At 45.0% G+C, this 14,356-nt stretch overlaps 1 protein-coding gene across 2 annotated transcripts; it reads right to left on the reverse strand.

The window, feature by feature from the left end:
- Positions 1–457: 457 nt before the first annotated feature.
- On the reverse strand, positions 458–13,319 carry hic1 (hypermethylated in cancer 1). 2 transcript variants are annotated; one of them, XM_084319245.1, is made up of 2 exons: positions 13,185–13,319; positions 458–5,227 (listed from the first exon to the last, which is right to left on the reverse strand). In XM_084319245.1, exon 2 carries the CDS (start codon positions 5,208–5,210, stop codon positions 2,994–2,996), a length of 2,217 nt encoding a protein of 738 aa, XP_084175371.1. In that variant the 5' UTR covers positions 5,211–5,227; positions 13,185–13,319; the 3' UTR covers positions 458–2,993. The 2 variants fall into 2 exon arrangements, with proteins under 2 accessions (XP_084175371.1, XP_084175370.1); XM_084319244.1 differs by lacking the exon at positions 13,185–13,319 and adding an exon at positions 11,537–11,673.
- Between the last annotated feature and the right edge of the window lie 1,037 nt (positions 13,320–14,356).

The raw sequence follows: 14,356 nt of genomic DNA on the forward strand, positions 1-14,356 counted from the left end.
AACAATGAAATTGGTCAGACCCACACAAAGCCTCTTTGAGGACAATTTAAAAATTAAAAATTATATTCATACTACATTGTAAGATAAACACAAACAAAAACAAATGTTAATATCACATGTCGCTCCACCGTAAAAGTGTAAAAATTGGGTAAAGCACAGAAATGACCACAGGTTTGACACGGGACAAGTGTCCCCTTAAAAAAGAAAAGAAAAGAAATAACAGATGTTTGTGTCTGCTGTGTAGATAAGTGTGTGTGTGTGTGTGTGTGTGTGTGTGTGTGTGTGTGTGTGTGTGTGTGTGTGTGTGTGTGTGTGTGTGTGTGTGTGTGTGTGTGTGTGTGTGTGTGTGTGTGTGTGTGTGTGTGTGTGTGTGTGTGTGTGTGTGTGTGTGTGTGTGTGTGTGTGTGTGTGTGTGTGTGTGTGTGTGTTGTGGTTGTTGTTGTTGTTGTTGTGGTTTGCTGTTTAGCTAAAGCATAGCGTCCCCATGCTGGGTTCAGTCCTGAGGTTAAGCACCAGTTTCACGTGTGTTGCTTTGGTTAAAGGTCAAATGAAGTAGAAGGAAATATAACGTGATATAAAAAAAAAAAACATCTTTGATATGATCATATGCTACAGAAAACGAAGCCCTTAAATTATTGTTACATCAAGAAAAGAAAAAAAAAGGCAACCTTGTCTCAGTCTTTAAGCTGTGTGTCTACAAGCCGTTTAAGATTCACCACATCTTAGTTATCACAGTGCATTCATGGCTTTTTAGTCTTCACATTCACCCACTGAGGTTGGCATTGGCACTATAGTGGTCAACCCTAATCTGGAACGAGGTCCAATGAAAGTGGAAAAAAAGAAAAGGCCAGCATACAAAACAAAACAAAGGAGAAAAAAAGTGCCTTCAAAAACCGCAACCCTTTAATAAGTGCTCTGGCTCGAGGGAACCTCGGTGGTAGCTACAGCCGACGCAAAGGCATCTAGCCACCGGTGGTCGATACCAGCGGGGAGAGAGAGAGAGAGAGAGAGAGAGAGAGAGAGAGAGAGAGAGAGAGAGAGAGAGAGAGAGAGAGAGAGAGAGAAAAGACAGGCAGGCAGGCAGGCAGGCAGGCAGGCAGGCAGGCAGGCAGGGGGTGGCCCGGGGAGATGATCGCTGGGGCTCAGATGTCATGTTAATGTGTCTGGATGAGAGGGGCCCGGATGGCAGGCATGAAATGCGGCATCAGGCCCGACAAGCAGTGTGAATTGTCGGGGAGAACGTGAGATTTCACAGGGATTACTGGAGCACAGCAGCTGGGCCGCGCTGTCCGACCGGCCGCTCGCCGGGAGCGCCCAGGCACAACCATTCTCATGTTCATACCGCTGTCAGATTAGTGGCTCCCTCTGCGTGTGTGTGTGTGTGGATGGGTGGGTGGTGTGTGGGAGAGCATGTGAGGCAACGGCAATGTGTGTGTGTGTGTGTGTGTGGGGGGGGGAGGGGTGGGTAGCACTCACTTTAGCCTGTCAGCAATAGCAAGGCCCTCTACCAACAGGCTTCATGGGAGGTCAGGTCAAACAGAGAAGCTGGATAGTGGTGCGTATGACTACTGACGCTGATGATTAATCATCACGCTGTTGTGACTGGAGTTATTGCTATTGATAGCGAACGATTTATGTTAATTCTGCCTGCCTGCCGGGGGGGGGGGGGGGGGGGGGGGGTGTCCCGCCTTGGACAGCGCCTCCTTCGGGGTGCGAGCTCCTCTCCGCCAAATAAAAAAACACTGTTGTAAATATTACACAATGTCATGAGGCAACGCCCATGCTTAGTCTACACCGCGGGGATGAAGCAGCAATCATGAGCGGGGATTAGCGTGTCATCAGTGGAGTATGTGCACTCACGTCCCAGTTATGAGCTCACAGGGCCGTGCTCGCATGCGTCTCGATAACATTTCAAAGGCGGCGGCGGGGTTGTTAGTCCAAAAGGCAAATTGAAAGATTTGAAATGAGAGCGAGCGAACTCCGGGGTTAAAAGGGTTACGGCACTCGGTGCAAAGGGCGATTAAAAGCCACCATTACTGTCACTTAATATTGAGCCTGTGATTTACGCCGTCATCATACGAGGGAGAGCGTTTACCAAGAACCAAGGGGGGAGAAAACAAGAGCATGAATCACTTTACCTAAAATGTCGAGGCGACCGCTGTCATAGTTTTTCTTTTTTTTGTCATTTCCTCGTGACAGAAAGCAGGAGCGTGATGGAGGGGGAAGCTGGAGAGTGAGATACACGAATTGTCCACTACCCCGACGACAAAAAAAGAATAAAAGGAAAAAAAAGAAAAGAAAAAGGGGGAAAAAACAAAAGAAGAGGAATATAAACAGTCCGTTACTTTAAAGTCCAGAAGAGTTGGCTTTTCCTTTCGTTCAAAGTTCCGCTCATGTCTGGACACAAGCCCTGAATCTTGTCCTTATGTGCTTTTTTTTCTCATGTTTTGTACACATACAATACTTAATAGTACACAGGTTTAGGGGTCTTTCTCTCATGTTTTGTACACATACAATACTTAATAGTACACAGGTTTAGGGGTCTGGTTGCAACACTTCCTCGCAACAAGTTTTCTCTTTGGATTTCGCTACATACAAAAGAAGAAAAAAAAGAAAAATAAATAAAAACAATTTCCTTTTTTGGCTTCGTTCAATTTGTTGTTTTGGCTCAATGGCTGGATAAGAAATGTTTGTTTGCGTACACTGTACATAAATAACGCACTACTCTGAGTGAACGCTCCTTGTTGGAAATGGCACAGTCCTCCCTCGATCAGGAAGTCGTAGAAACACATAGAATGCAAAAGAAGGCACTTATAGGAGTCTACACGTTTGTGTGTGTGCATTAGACGACCATTCTCTTTTGGCCCTACGTCTGAGGTGCAGATAGATATGGAGTTGAGGTGAATGGCGTTAGAATACTGTAAGTTGTGTTTTCGACACCACAGAACTATGGGCGGCTTCCACGGCACATATATACTGGAACACAGACGGTCTTAGCTGGGCGAGTAGCGGCCAATGCTGCGGGCTTCAGAGAGGGACGGAGGGGCCAGGGCCAGGATGTCCATCTTGTCGTGGGTGAGGCCCAGGTGCTCCGCCGCCATTTTGGTGAGCGGGTACAGGCTGGGGTCGGCCAGCAGGTGCGCATGGACCAGGAGCTCGTTGGCCTTCTCCTGCTTCAGCCCCAGGTGCTCCGCCGTGTACTTGCTCAGCGGGTAGATGCCCTCCGCGAAGTCCAGCTTCAGCTTCCCGTCGCTCGTCAGGCCCGCCGCCGCGCCCCCGCTGCTGTGCATCTTACTGTGGCTGATGAGGTTGCGCTGCTGGGCGAACTTCCCGCCGCACACCTGGCACTCGTAGGGCTTCTCCCCGGAGTGGATGCGCATGTGCTCCGTGAGGCGGTACTGGCGCGTGAAGCGCATGCCGCAGGAGTCGCAGGCGAACGGCTTGAGTCCCAGGTGGCTGCGCATGTGGCGCGTCATGGTGCCCCGCTGGGTGAACTTCTTGCCGCAGATGCTGCAGGGGTACGGCCGCGTCAGCCAGTGGGTCTTCTCGTGCTGCCGCAGCGTGGCGGGGTCCTTGTAGGACTTCTCGCAGGAGGAGCAGCGGTACGGCCGCATCATCTCGCCCAGGGCGCCCGAGGAGCCCAGGCCCTGGCCCGACTTGCTCTCCAGGTGCGAGAGGCTGTTCAAGCTGCCGCCGTTCAGGCTGTTCCCGTAGCCGTTGGAGAGGCCGCCGCCGTTGTTCTTGGTGCCGTTGTTGCTGCCGCCCATCTCGCCGCCGGAGTTGCTGTACAGCTCCTCCTCCGTGTGCGTCTCCACGTGCGCGTTGAGCTGCTCGGAGCTGGGGAAGCCCTTGTCGCAGGGGATGCAGACGTACAGGTTGTCCCCGAAGCTCTCCGGCTCGTACGGCATGTGGAACCTGCCCATGGCCCCCCCGGGGGGAGACGGGCGGCCTTCACTGCTGCCCGTCTCCTCGCTGCCCGAGCCGCTCTTGTCGTCCCCTCCTTCGCTCTCCTCGCCGCCCGCCTTGTGGTTGTGGTTGTGGTGCTGGTGGTGGTGGTTCTCCCGGTCTCCGTTCGCGGCGCCCTCGTCCTCGTCCTCGTCCTCGTCCTCGTCCTCGGCCGTGTATGACATCGGCTCGTGTTTCACCCAGCGGTAGATGTTCCCGACGTCTCTGGCCGTCTCCCCGGCGTCCGTGGGGGTGTCGGGACTCGGGGGGCAGGGGTAGTGGTCGGGACCCTGCAGCGAGTTGGAGCGACGGAGGCGGGGGAGGTGGGCGCCGAGAGACTGGTTGAGGTGGGGGAAGGGGTGAGGCGGGAGCTCGCTCGCTCGATCGGCTATCTCCATCTTCTCCGTGGGGTAGGCCCGCCCGTTGGTGCCGTGCATGGGACTGGCGCGGCTGCTCAGGGCCCCCTCCCTCTCGTCGTCGTTGCCGTGGGCCAGGGTGTGCGCCAGGTGGGGCTGGGAGGGCGCGTGCTGCGACTGCGAGTTGGGGCTCTTCTTGGAGAGGTCGAGGCCGTAGATGGGGGAGCAGTTCCTCTCCGGGTGGGCCGAGCGCAGGCCGAGCTGAGCGGGCAGGGCCGACTGCGGGGAGGGGAACACCTGAGAGCCCTGGGCGGAGATGGGAGCGTACAGCTCCCCGGCGTGGATGGCCAGCGGATGGGGAACCAGGTCCTCTAGCGGAGGTCCGCGGGGCGCGTGGTTGTTCACAATGCCTCCCGGGGGACAGGACTGAATGACAGGCGTGGTAACCCTAAACCTGCCCAAACCCAAACTATTGGGCCCCATCTTGGCATAGGGCAGAAACGCGGGGGTCGGCCGCGGAGGGTACTTGCCGTTTCTCTTTAGTTTCTTCTTGCACAGAGCCACTAAGTCCAGCAGCTGCAGGTAGCTGGCGGCGGCCAGGACGGCCCCCAGGTTGGGCTCGCTGGGAGAGGTGGGGTCTCCCTCGCTCAGGCGGCCCGTGTAGATGTAATCTAGGATGACTCGGAAGACCCCCGGACTCACCATCTCGTGGTCGAGGTTGATGAGGTTGTCGTGGACCACCAGGGACTTCAGGTAGAGGCTGCTGGCAGCCAGAATGTTCTTGTGAGCTCTGAAGAGGGCATTCTGCACCACGATGATGACGTCGCATAAGAAGCCCTTGGTGCGTTGGCTGTTGAGCTGCAGGAGGAGGTGCCTAGCATGACTTGGGACTTCCATGGCATCCAGCATCGTCTTCAGACTGCCACCTGCAACAACAGATAGTGTGTAAATGTCATACAGCAGCCAGTAACTCAGCTCATGAAAACAACAGCCGACAGACAAATGTTGCTTTCTCTTTTGCAATGGGCACGATTCTCTACGCACTGATACAAGGCTAGCGTGACAAAATGTAATTTCCACACTGGATTAGATTACATTAATTTGTCTTGTGTACCCAGGGAAATGGCTTTAGGACAGTCCTGGTTTGACTTGAAGCAATTTTTTCCCAGGAGGGATGATGTATAAGGATTTAAAACGTTTTATTCTACTGTTAACAATTTGTGTTAAATTTTTGTTGTTTGTTGATTTGTTGATTTTTTTTAGTTTGTGTTATAAAGTATTTGTAATTGAGTAGAATTCAAGTTTTTTTTTTATGAAATAGGTCATCTTATATCATCTATAGTTTCCAGTGGAGGAAAAGTATACTATACACAGTATACAATTTATGTGAGGGCAGTGGACACGAAGGCCACTCAATAAAAGTGGGGGTTTCGCTACGGGTGAGCGATTGCAATGGTTTTGTCATTATCAGAAACTCTAGTCACGTCCACTTCCTATATGCAGCGATTCTCAGAGTTAAAAACAGAAAGAAAGAAAAAAAAATCAAGAAAAGCAGAGAGCAGATATGTGTTTTCTCGCTGCTGGCTTCCTGATAAAGCACTCCAGAGGCAATGTGCAGAGATCTACACACAGAGTAAGAGTGAATGATTTGCAAGCATGATGAACGGCAGGTATAAACTTGCAGAGAAAAAAAAGACACGGCCAAAAAAAGATCCGTAGCTGTTTCAACTCCCATGGTGCCCAGTCATATAAGGAACACTGAGTAGGCCTAGACGCAGCGTAAATCATGGCAAAATTAGACGCTTCAATTGTTTTAACTCGAGATGAACTCTATGGGATTCGTAGGCGCACACGCGCACACGCACGCACGCACATAAAAGGCACTTGAACAGACATACACACACTCACAGTAGCGTGTGTATTGTTGTACCGAGCCTAAAGTAAACCATATCAACCGGACAAATTTAGCAGGATGTAGTGTTCAAACAGCGATGTCTTGAGGATCCTTTACTTATGAGATGAAAAAAAAACAAGAAAACGTCTGTAACCGTCCCCGAGGGCTTCGTCTCACTGATGGGAAACAAGCAACTAAATAAATATATCCGATGGTGTTCTTCCTGACAGAAGTTCATCCTCTTCTTGTTTATGTCAATGAGTATATATGCTCCCAGCTAAAGGAATAAGGAAGCAGGACACTCACACTGCAAACATTTAATTACCCACTGAGCCTGTATAGCCTGAGCGTAAAGTAGCCAGTAGTCATACTGTCTCTATTTATATAATACACTCTGTACATCTGATTAGCACTACACTCAGTAGTACTATTGCTGTTGCACTTTACTGCTACATTTGTACTCTGGTTGGATGCCAAACTTATTTTTGTTGTACTGTACTTGTGCTGGATAATGACAATACATTTGAATCTAATCTAATCTAATCTAATCTATCTGTCCTCGTATATAAACATCAACCCAGTGCCTCTACAAGACACGACTCCAAATAAGGAAAATAGCCATTAATGTGGCGCTTCTTGTGTGATGTGATATATGTCTACTGTACCCTCCCTGGCCCGTATGATTTTATTGTTATGGTTCAAGGTCGCGCCTTGATGCATAAGAGAGACTTCGAGGATTCGGTGGTGTGGCCTACTTTCCGTTATAGGCGAGGGGCTATACTGAGAGAGGAGCTGTCCTTAAAAGTGATTCAAGTTCAAGTTTTGTTTTTATTTGTCACATATTCCACATGCGCACGCTACATTACAGTGAAATACTTGATTCTGTATGATGAGCCTCCTGGGAATGTGCTTCATACAGTAAAAAAGTTAAAAAAAAATATAATGAAGTCCAAACACTATACAAAATATTCAATATATAAACTAAAGTACACAAAGTGCAAACAATGAGGTAAAAAAAAAATGCAGGTCTGGTCTCCGTGGTGCTGGCTTTGATTTCAGCCATCATGGTTCAAATCAAAAGTGGTTGAAAATGAAGGCAATATGGATGGAGGTATATAGGCTGCTATAGGCCCAGCTGAGGTCTCTCAGCTGGAGAGAGGAGCGTTGGGTTTCACAGCATGCGGTAACACACACACACACACACACACACACACACACACACACACACACACACACACACACACACACACAGTCGTACACACAGCATACACGCGGTCCAGATTTTCCCTCTGTGACACGCGGTATAGGCCCTACTGCCCTACATTATGTGAGCTATAGACACAGCATGACCAAGAGGAAAGGTCATAGGTTATTCCGGCGATATAGTTATTCTTCAATAACACTGTATAGTAACAGGTGTGATTTACATGAGGAAACCCGTGTTTTTAGATAACCTTCGTGCATCTTTGACCCATCTGAGGGTGAAAAATCACAGCACACACACACACACACACACACACACACACACACACACACACACACACACACACACAGATTGTCGAACTCTCTATAGCACCTGCACATGCCTTACTGTGAGAAAGTCACCTCTTATTAAAACGCAGTATAGGCCGATCTAAGCAGGATACTTGTCATGAATGACTGCCTTTCAATTCTTCTGAATGGTGTACACGTTGGAATTAATAATGAAAATGGGAGAAAATATCCAAAAGCAAGAGTATGCCTTTAAAAAAATATTTGAATTCACTTGGTGATGTAAGCTTATAAGAAAAAGTGTATAGAGCAGTAAATCATGTTTTTAAAACGCTTTATCTCAAGATCACATACTAGGCTATGCTTCCTGTAGCAACAAGTTATCCCTTTGCGTTTGCAATATGTAATCAGAGAACGCATCTTTTATGTGTGTATATATAGGCTAACCCACTGCTTAATAACATGTAGTCCTGCAGTAATCTACTCCACGATACCGACTTCACAGTATAATAGTCATATTTCTCTGACAAAGATTGACCTGTTATTGGCCTATACTTTTATATTGAATATTGAACAGCCTAAATGAAATAGTTGATCGTAAATGCCTGTGGTGAAGTCGCACAGCCTGCAGGAATGTGCTCTGCTGGTCGCCTCGGGGTGCGTGCATGGTTGTCGGCTTCTCTTATAGTGTGCACTTTCAGCATGTGCTGTGTTAGGACAATAACCAATACCTCATTTTTGCATTTAGGATTTTAAAAGTCAGCATTTTGTACCTGCATTGTTTGCATTTTGTATATGTAATATTGTATAGGTTGTACTTTATTTTGTGTATTTAGTTTTTTGGACTTTATTCTTTTTACTTTTTTTGTTACTGTATATGAAGCATAATCCCAGAGGGGGGGGGCTCATACAGACAGAACCAAGCATTTCACTGTAATGTATACATGTACTTTATATGTGACAAATAAAACAACACTTGAAACATGCAAACTTGAACTTCGATTTAGACAGGCGATGATAAATATGCTATACTATTCCTGTAGGTTATTTTGTCTTCACTTCATCCTGTTTCGAGTGAGGCAGGGCAGAGTGCATTCATGTCAGCTTGTCATAGTTATAGGGCTGCACACAGAAGACAAGCTATACTTCTGCTTAGAAAAATTTGCTGACGTTTTATTTTATTTACGACGCTCATATAGCCTTGTTGGCACTTTTGTAACCGCTATGTTTACCATACCCATGCATGTGTTCATTTTATTGAATAAAGTAGGCCTGTGAGAATTAACGTTTACAACCAGAAATATGCTTGTTAAAAAATATTGTATTCGAATATTGTTCAATTTAATCATATAGCATTATTTAATAAAAGAACGACCATGTGTATAGTAAGTTAGGCTATTTTACATGATGACGTTTGTTACAATTATCTATATAGGAATATAATTTATGATGAATTGAAAATGGGGGACCCTGATGTAAACAAGACGAAAGTCTTTCTCTGGTCTGCATCCCCTTAACAATTGTGTGTATTGAGCTGTACTGTATTGTACCCATTCTGCAATCTGCTAATAAAATGTTCAATCAATCAATCAATCAATGCAGCCTGCTGCGAGCTTTATTTTGCAGTCACCTCTGAAGGACACCGCGAAAAAACACAGCCTTTGTCAAAACTCTTTAGATTATTAGTCATGTTTTTGCGAATGGTATATAAATTGACCATGAAACCTAATGAGAAACACACTCGTGGTTTAAACTAAACATAATGGCCTGGAGGGGAAGTGATCTGAGCAGCCTGAGAGAGATTCAAACAGCAGACCGAATAATTACAAACCCGATCGGTGAATATAAGCTGAGTTTGACAGCCTATATACTTCGGGAAGACTTGTGCTTCCTATAGCCTGTTAACTGAATTTCCTTGTGCATGATGTGTGAAACACTATAGCCCACTGGAGCTGTGCTCGTGTTTACCGTGGTGCTGCAGACCCCTGGATGTTCATTCATAAATCTTCCATGGGAAGCAAGAGGGCTGAGCTCAGTTAAACCGCAGCAGCTATTATTTATCTATCACAAGTTAACAAGTTAAGGGGCCCCTAGACCTGGAGAGTTAACCCATAGACAATATAGTCTGTTAAAAAGAAGATGGAAAAAAGTCTAGAGCCTCGATAGCCTAATTCACAACCATAATTGTAATAATTGAATTCATGCTAATTGCTTTTTAATATGTTGTTGCACGGACATCTAACGATATAGGCTACCTTTAGCTATACAATAATTATAATAAGTTATAACAATAGCCTAAACATGTGTTCATACTAGACTCAGACATTTTGATCAGGCTTGGCTTTGTCTTTGAAAATAATATAGGCCTATAGGCTATTTTCTAGAAATTAAAATACAATTGTATGAGATAGGCTATTGTGGAGACAAATAGGCCTATAACATTACTTTACATTTACATGTTGTCATTTAGCTGAACGCTTTTATCCAAAGCGACTTACAAGTTCTGCACAACAAGTCAGCAGGAAGGGCACAACTCTTTCAGGGTAACAATGTTCGTCAAACAGTGTTGAAACTTGGGTGCTGCAGTGTTGAGTAGTGCATAGTAGCAAAGACATATTAGTAGGAATTCGTGCATGATAGTAGAAGACAGTAAGAAGGTTCGTTAATAAAAAAAAGAAAAAAAAGAAAAAAAATCAGATATTGATTGAAGTGTTTCAATAACGTAATCATCAATACGACCAAGCTGCGTTTGTTAATGAATAATGCAATAGCCACATGTTTGTTTTAGATCAAGCACTGATGTTTAAAGCCACTGTCTTGTTTTAGATCTGTATAATGTCTGATGCGTTCAGAATCAGATATGCCACCTTCTACACAAAATAAACAACGTTATCTCGCCTCGTTGGGGTTGAGCAGCGTTGATTTTATGATTATCCCTGTCCTCACTTATGGCTCGTAGCGCTCGGTTCTTATCTCGGCCTGAGCATAGCTCCACTAAATCATCTCCGCGAGTAAAGCCTTGAGCCGATGGAAATGTATGCAAGGTGTAGCGAGACAGCTGTTTCTTTGAAACCGTATCAGCTCTAGCTGTCTAGACCTGTCAACAATTTTGAGCAGCATCTCTTTCATGAGGCTTATAAAAGTCCACCGCCTTGGTAAAAAGTGAAAGGAGACCAACAAGTTAGATGGAAGTCGCTGTTCTTCTTCGCCCTCTCTCTCTCTCCCTCTCTCTCTCTCTCTCTCTCGTTCTCTACAGTAAAACTGATGCTATTAAAAACATAAGACATCCACCGTTTCAACGCGGGCTGTGGTCTCTATAGTAATGGGGGGTAAATGGTCTGCAGACAGCCTTGTTATGTCTTTAAACCTCCAAAGTAATCAGTGACTGGACGACTTCAAGTGTACATGGCTATTTCATTTATATTCAAATAGTCTGATCTATATTATTATATCGATTTTTTTTTTAAACAAATCTTGGATCCTGGACATTCACAGAATAGACCAAAGACACATTATTATTAATTATAATAAATGATCGAAAGCAAGTTGTTAAAAAAAATAAACGCATTAGCTATACGTTTAAATCGAAGGAGTTGCCCACACAAAATAGAGCCAAACATATTAATTTTGAACAATGATGTGAAAACTGAACTTTAAGTCCAAATAAAAACGTTGTGGGATATTATTAAACGTGCCCATGCATGCAGCACGATATCCCCCCAAACTGGATTCTGTAATACAAGACAATCTGCCAAAAGAAAAGGGAAAGTCGTTACACTTTGGTTATTGATCCGTTTAAGTAATTTTTTAACCATTCTTCCTCTCGATCTGATCTGGAAGTTGAGCTTACCTGCATGATGCCCGAGCTCTTCTGCCATCCGATCTAAGTCTCCCTTAATGATCATCTCAACAGTCTTTTGGAGTCATTTCTGACGTTTCAACTTTGAACTGCCAGCCTCCAAAACCCATGCCAGTTTTCCGAACACGTCTGCCAACTCCTTTTTATTATTAATTGATATGAATTTCGTGTTGCTCCTTACGTCCGTCCTCCCTCCCACCACCCTCTCTCTATAGCTCTCTCTCTCTCTCTCTAGCTCTCTCTCTCTAGCTCTCTCTCTCTCTCTCTCTCTCTCTCTCTCTCTCTCTCTCTCTCTCTCTCTCTCTCTCTCTCTCTCTCTCTCTCTCTCTCTCTCTCTCTCTCTCTTTAGCTCTCTCTCTCTCTAGCTCTCTCTCTCTCTAGCTCTCTCTCTCTCTCTCTCTCTCTCGCTCTCTCTCTCTCTGTGCCCCTCCTCTATTCTCATCTCCTCATATAAAAAATACGTGCCTAGTCCAGCATCAGTTTCCTATTTTTTTTTTTTTTTTTCGTAATTTCCTCGACTCTTTTTGTGTCAGGGCAATACGGCGCACCGAGATGATAATAGCGGCTCTATGCGCCCTAAGTGTTTCAGCGCCCCGTGTGATGTCAGTCTATAATAAAAGTGAAAAGGTAAAATCGAGGGCAGGAACTTAGAATGACCCCAACTTGAACTTCACAACACATCGCAGCTTCGCCTTAAAGAGACAGGCGGTTAGTGTATCACAGCTCACTGGAGCTCTAGAATATAAGATTATAAGGGATAAGGTATAGTGAAGCGACCCTGTGATAATGTGCACTTTACAAATCAGTATCTCTCTCTTCTCTCCCCCCCCCCCTCAGCCTCCAGTGATGTTGCTATAGATCAGGTATAACACCTGCTCTGAGGTCAGTGGCTTCACACATCATCGAGTGTTGTGTATACTGTATAACATAGTCCTGCGTTATGGGGCAGAAAGGTGGACATGACCAACACCTTGGACCTATATACCTATAGTTTCAAATATAGCTTAATACGCCTGCCAACATGATTGTGTGAAATAGTTGCATCCGCCATAAATTGGAGAGAGTAGGTTTATAACAAAGCTCCCAAATGATGAAACTTAAAACTGTCTCTTGGGGTAAAATATTACACCCTAAAAATAAATCACCCTTACTGAATATCCTGTTTTTTATTATAGGCTTTCCCAGAAGTTCCTTTCAGCATTTTATGCCAGTAAGGGTTGTCAAAATAAAATGTTGAACATATTGTTTGGTGGTTGTTGTTGTTGTTGTTGTTGTTGTTGTTATTATTATTTCTATTATTAGTATACCTATTTGACAGGGTTGTATACACTATTGCCTTGCGTTGTCATGACTAATTTTGACAGGATTATATAGATACCACCAGAATTCATCTGAGCTCAAATTAATCTAAAACTTGAACCGAATTGATACGATGATCCATACGTTTTGTCTACATGCCGGTTTTCGGGACAAAACGCATCAGCTGAACATCACATTACGCGCAATAAGTGTCAGAAACTGCCAAACCTTTAGTCCATATACTTTAACGCGCTAATCCGGATGCGGTGTGAATAATAACCCTACAACATGCATAGCATCGCACCCCCCTCTCTGCATACTATCACCACCACCAGCCTACCTCGGACTCATGTCTGTTGTCGTGGCCGTTTGTGTGGTTCTCTTCTCGGGAATCCCTCATCCACCAGACCGCCACGCTTTCCCCCAAATCCCTGTGGTATTACCAACTCTTCCGCGTATTCTGCTATTCTCTATCAAGATCCCCTCTCTCTCTCTCTCACTCGCCACCTACACACTGTATTTCTCACGTGCAACAGGACTATCAGACACACACACACACAGTCAGATTTGGTTGGGGTCCGGTCGGACCGAATTTGCTGGCCCGAGTGCGTGGATGCGCGCACAGCGACACCCAATGGCCCACTCGGCGGTATAACGTGTGCGCGCGGCGGGAGCCTTGTGTGAGAGGAGAAGATACTGTAGTTCTACCTCTTCTTCTTCTTCACTACAAAACACACACACTTAGACACTTGTTTTAGCATGAATCTCGTCAAAAAAGTGCACTGTAAATGTAGAAAAAGTCCACTTTTAGAAGTGTCTTTGGTTTTTTTCTTTTCTTTAAGAAGACAGAAAGAAAGAAAGAAAGATGGAAAGATGGAAAGAAAGAGAAAAAGAAAGAAAGACAGAAAGAGAGAAAGAAAGAAAGAAAGAAAGAAAGAAAGAAAGAAAGAAAGAAAGAAAGAAGAAAGAAAGAAAGAAAAGAAAGAAAGAAAGATATAGAAAGAAAGAAGGAAAGAAAGAAAGTAGACAGTGATTATTTGCAGCCTAATACAATAGGCATAGATTAGTTATTAATGTATAAAAGTGGCAACAGAGCTGTATTAGGCAATAGATTCATTTAATCATTACCAAAATTATTTGTTTTACCACAAGCAGGTATATATAGTCAAGCTTTACGTGCACTTTATGCACAGCAATGTTTTCTTGATAATTCTCATGGTTAAACATCGCAAGAAAGGTTTCCATACAATAAGGTAGGGGTTACTTAGGTCAAGTCATTCTAACAACAAAGTAAAAAAAATAATAATAATAATAATAAATAAAGCATATTGTTCAGCCTACAGCCGTATAGTAGTAGCATTTGTTCACCCCCCCCCCCCCCCCATAAAATAGAAACACAAAACAACTTCACGTCTTTTTGATTTCATTTATAGATGTGCTCCACTGACCGTCTGTAAATTACTCATCAATCACCCCCTACCTCTGCTATAACAGACTCCAGTCGGAGGGTTG

This window comes from Notolepis coatsorum, assembly GCF_963971535.1.
Source record: "Notolepis coatsorum genome assembly, chromosome: 1".
NCBI lineage: Eukaryota > Metazoa > Chordata > Actinopteri > Aulopiformes > Paralepididae > Notolepis > Notolepis coatsorum.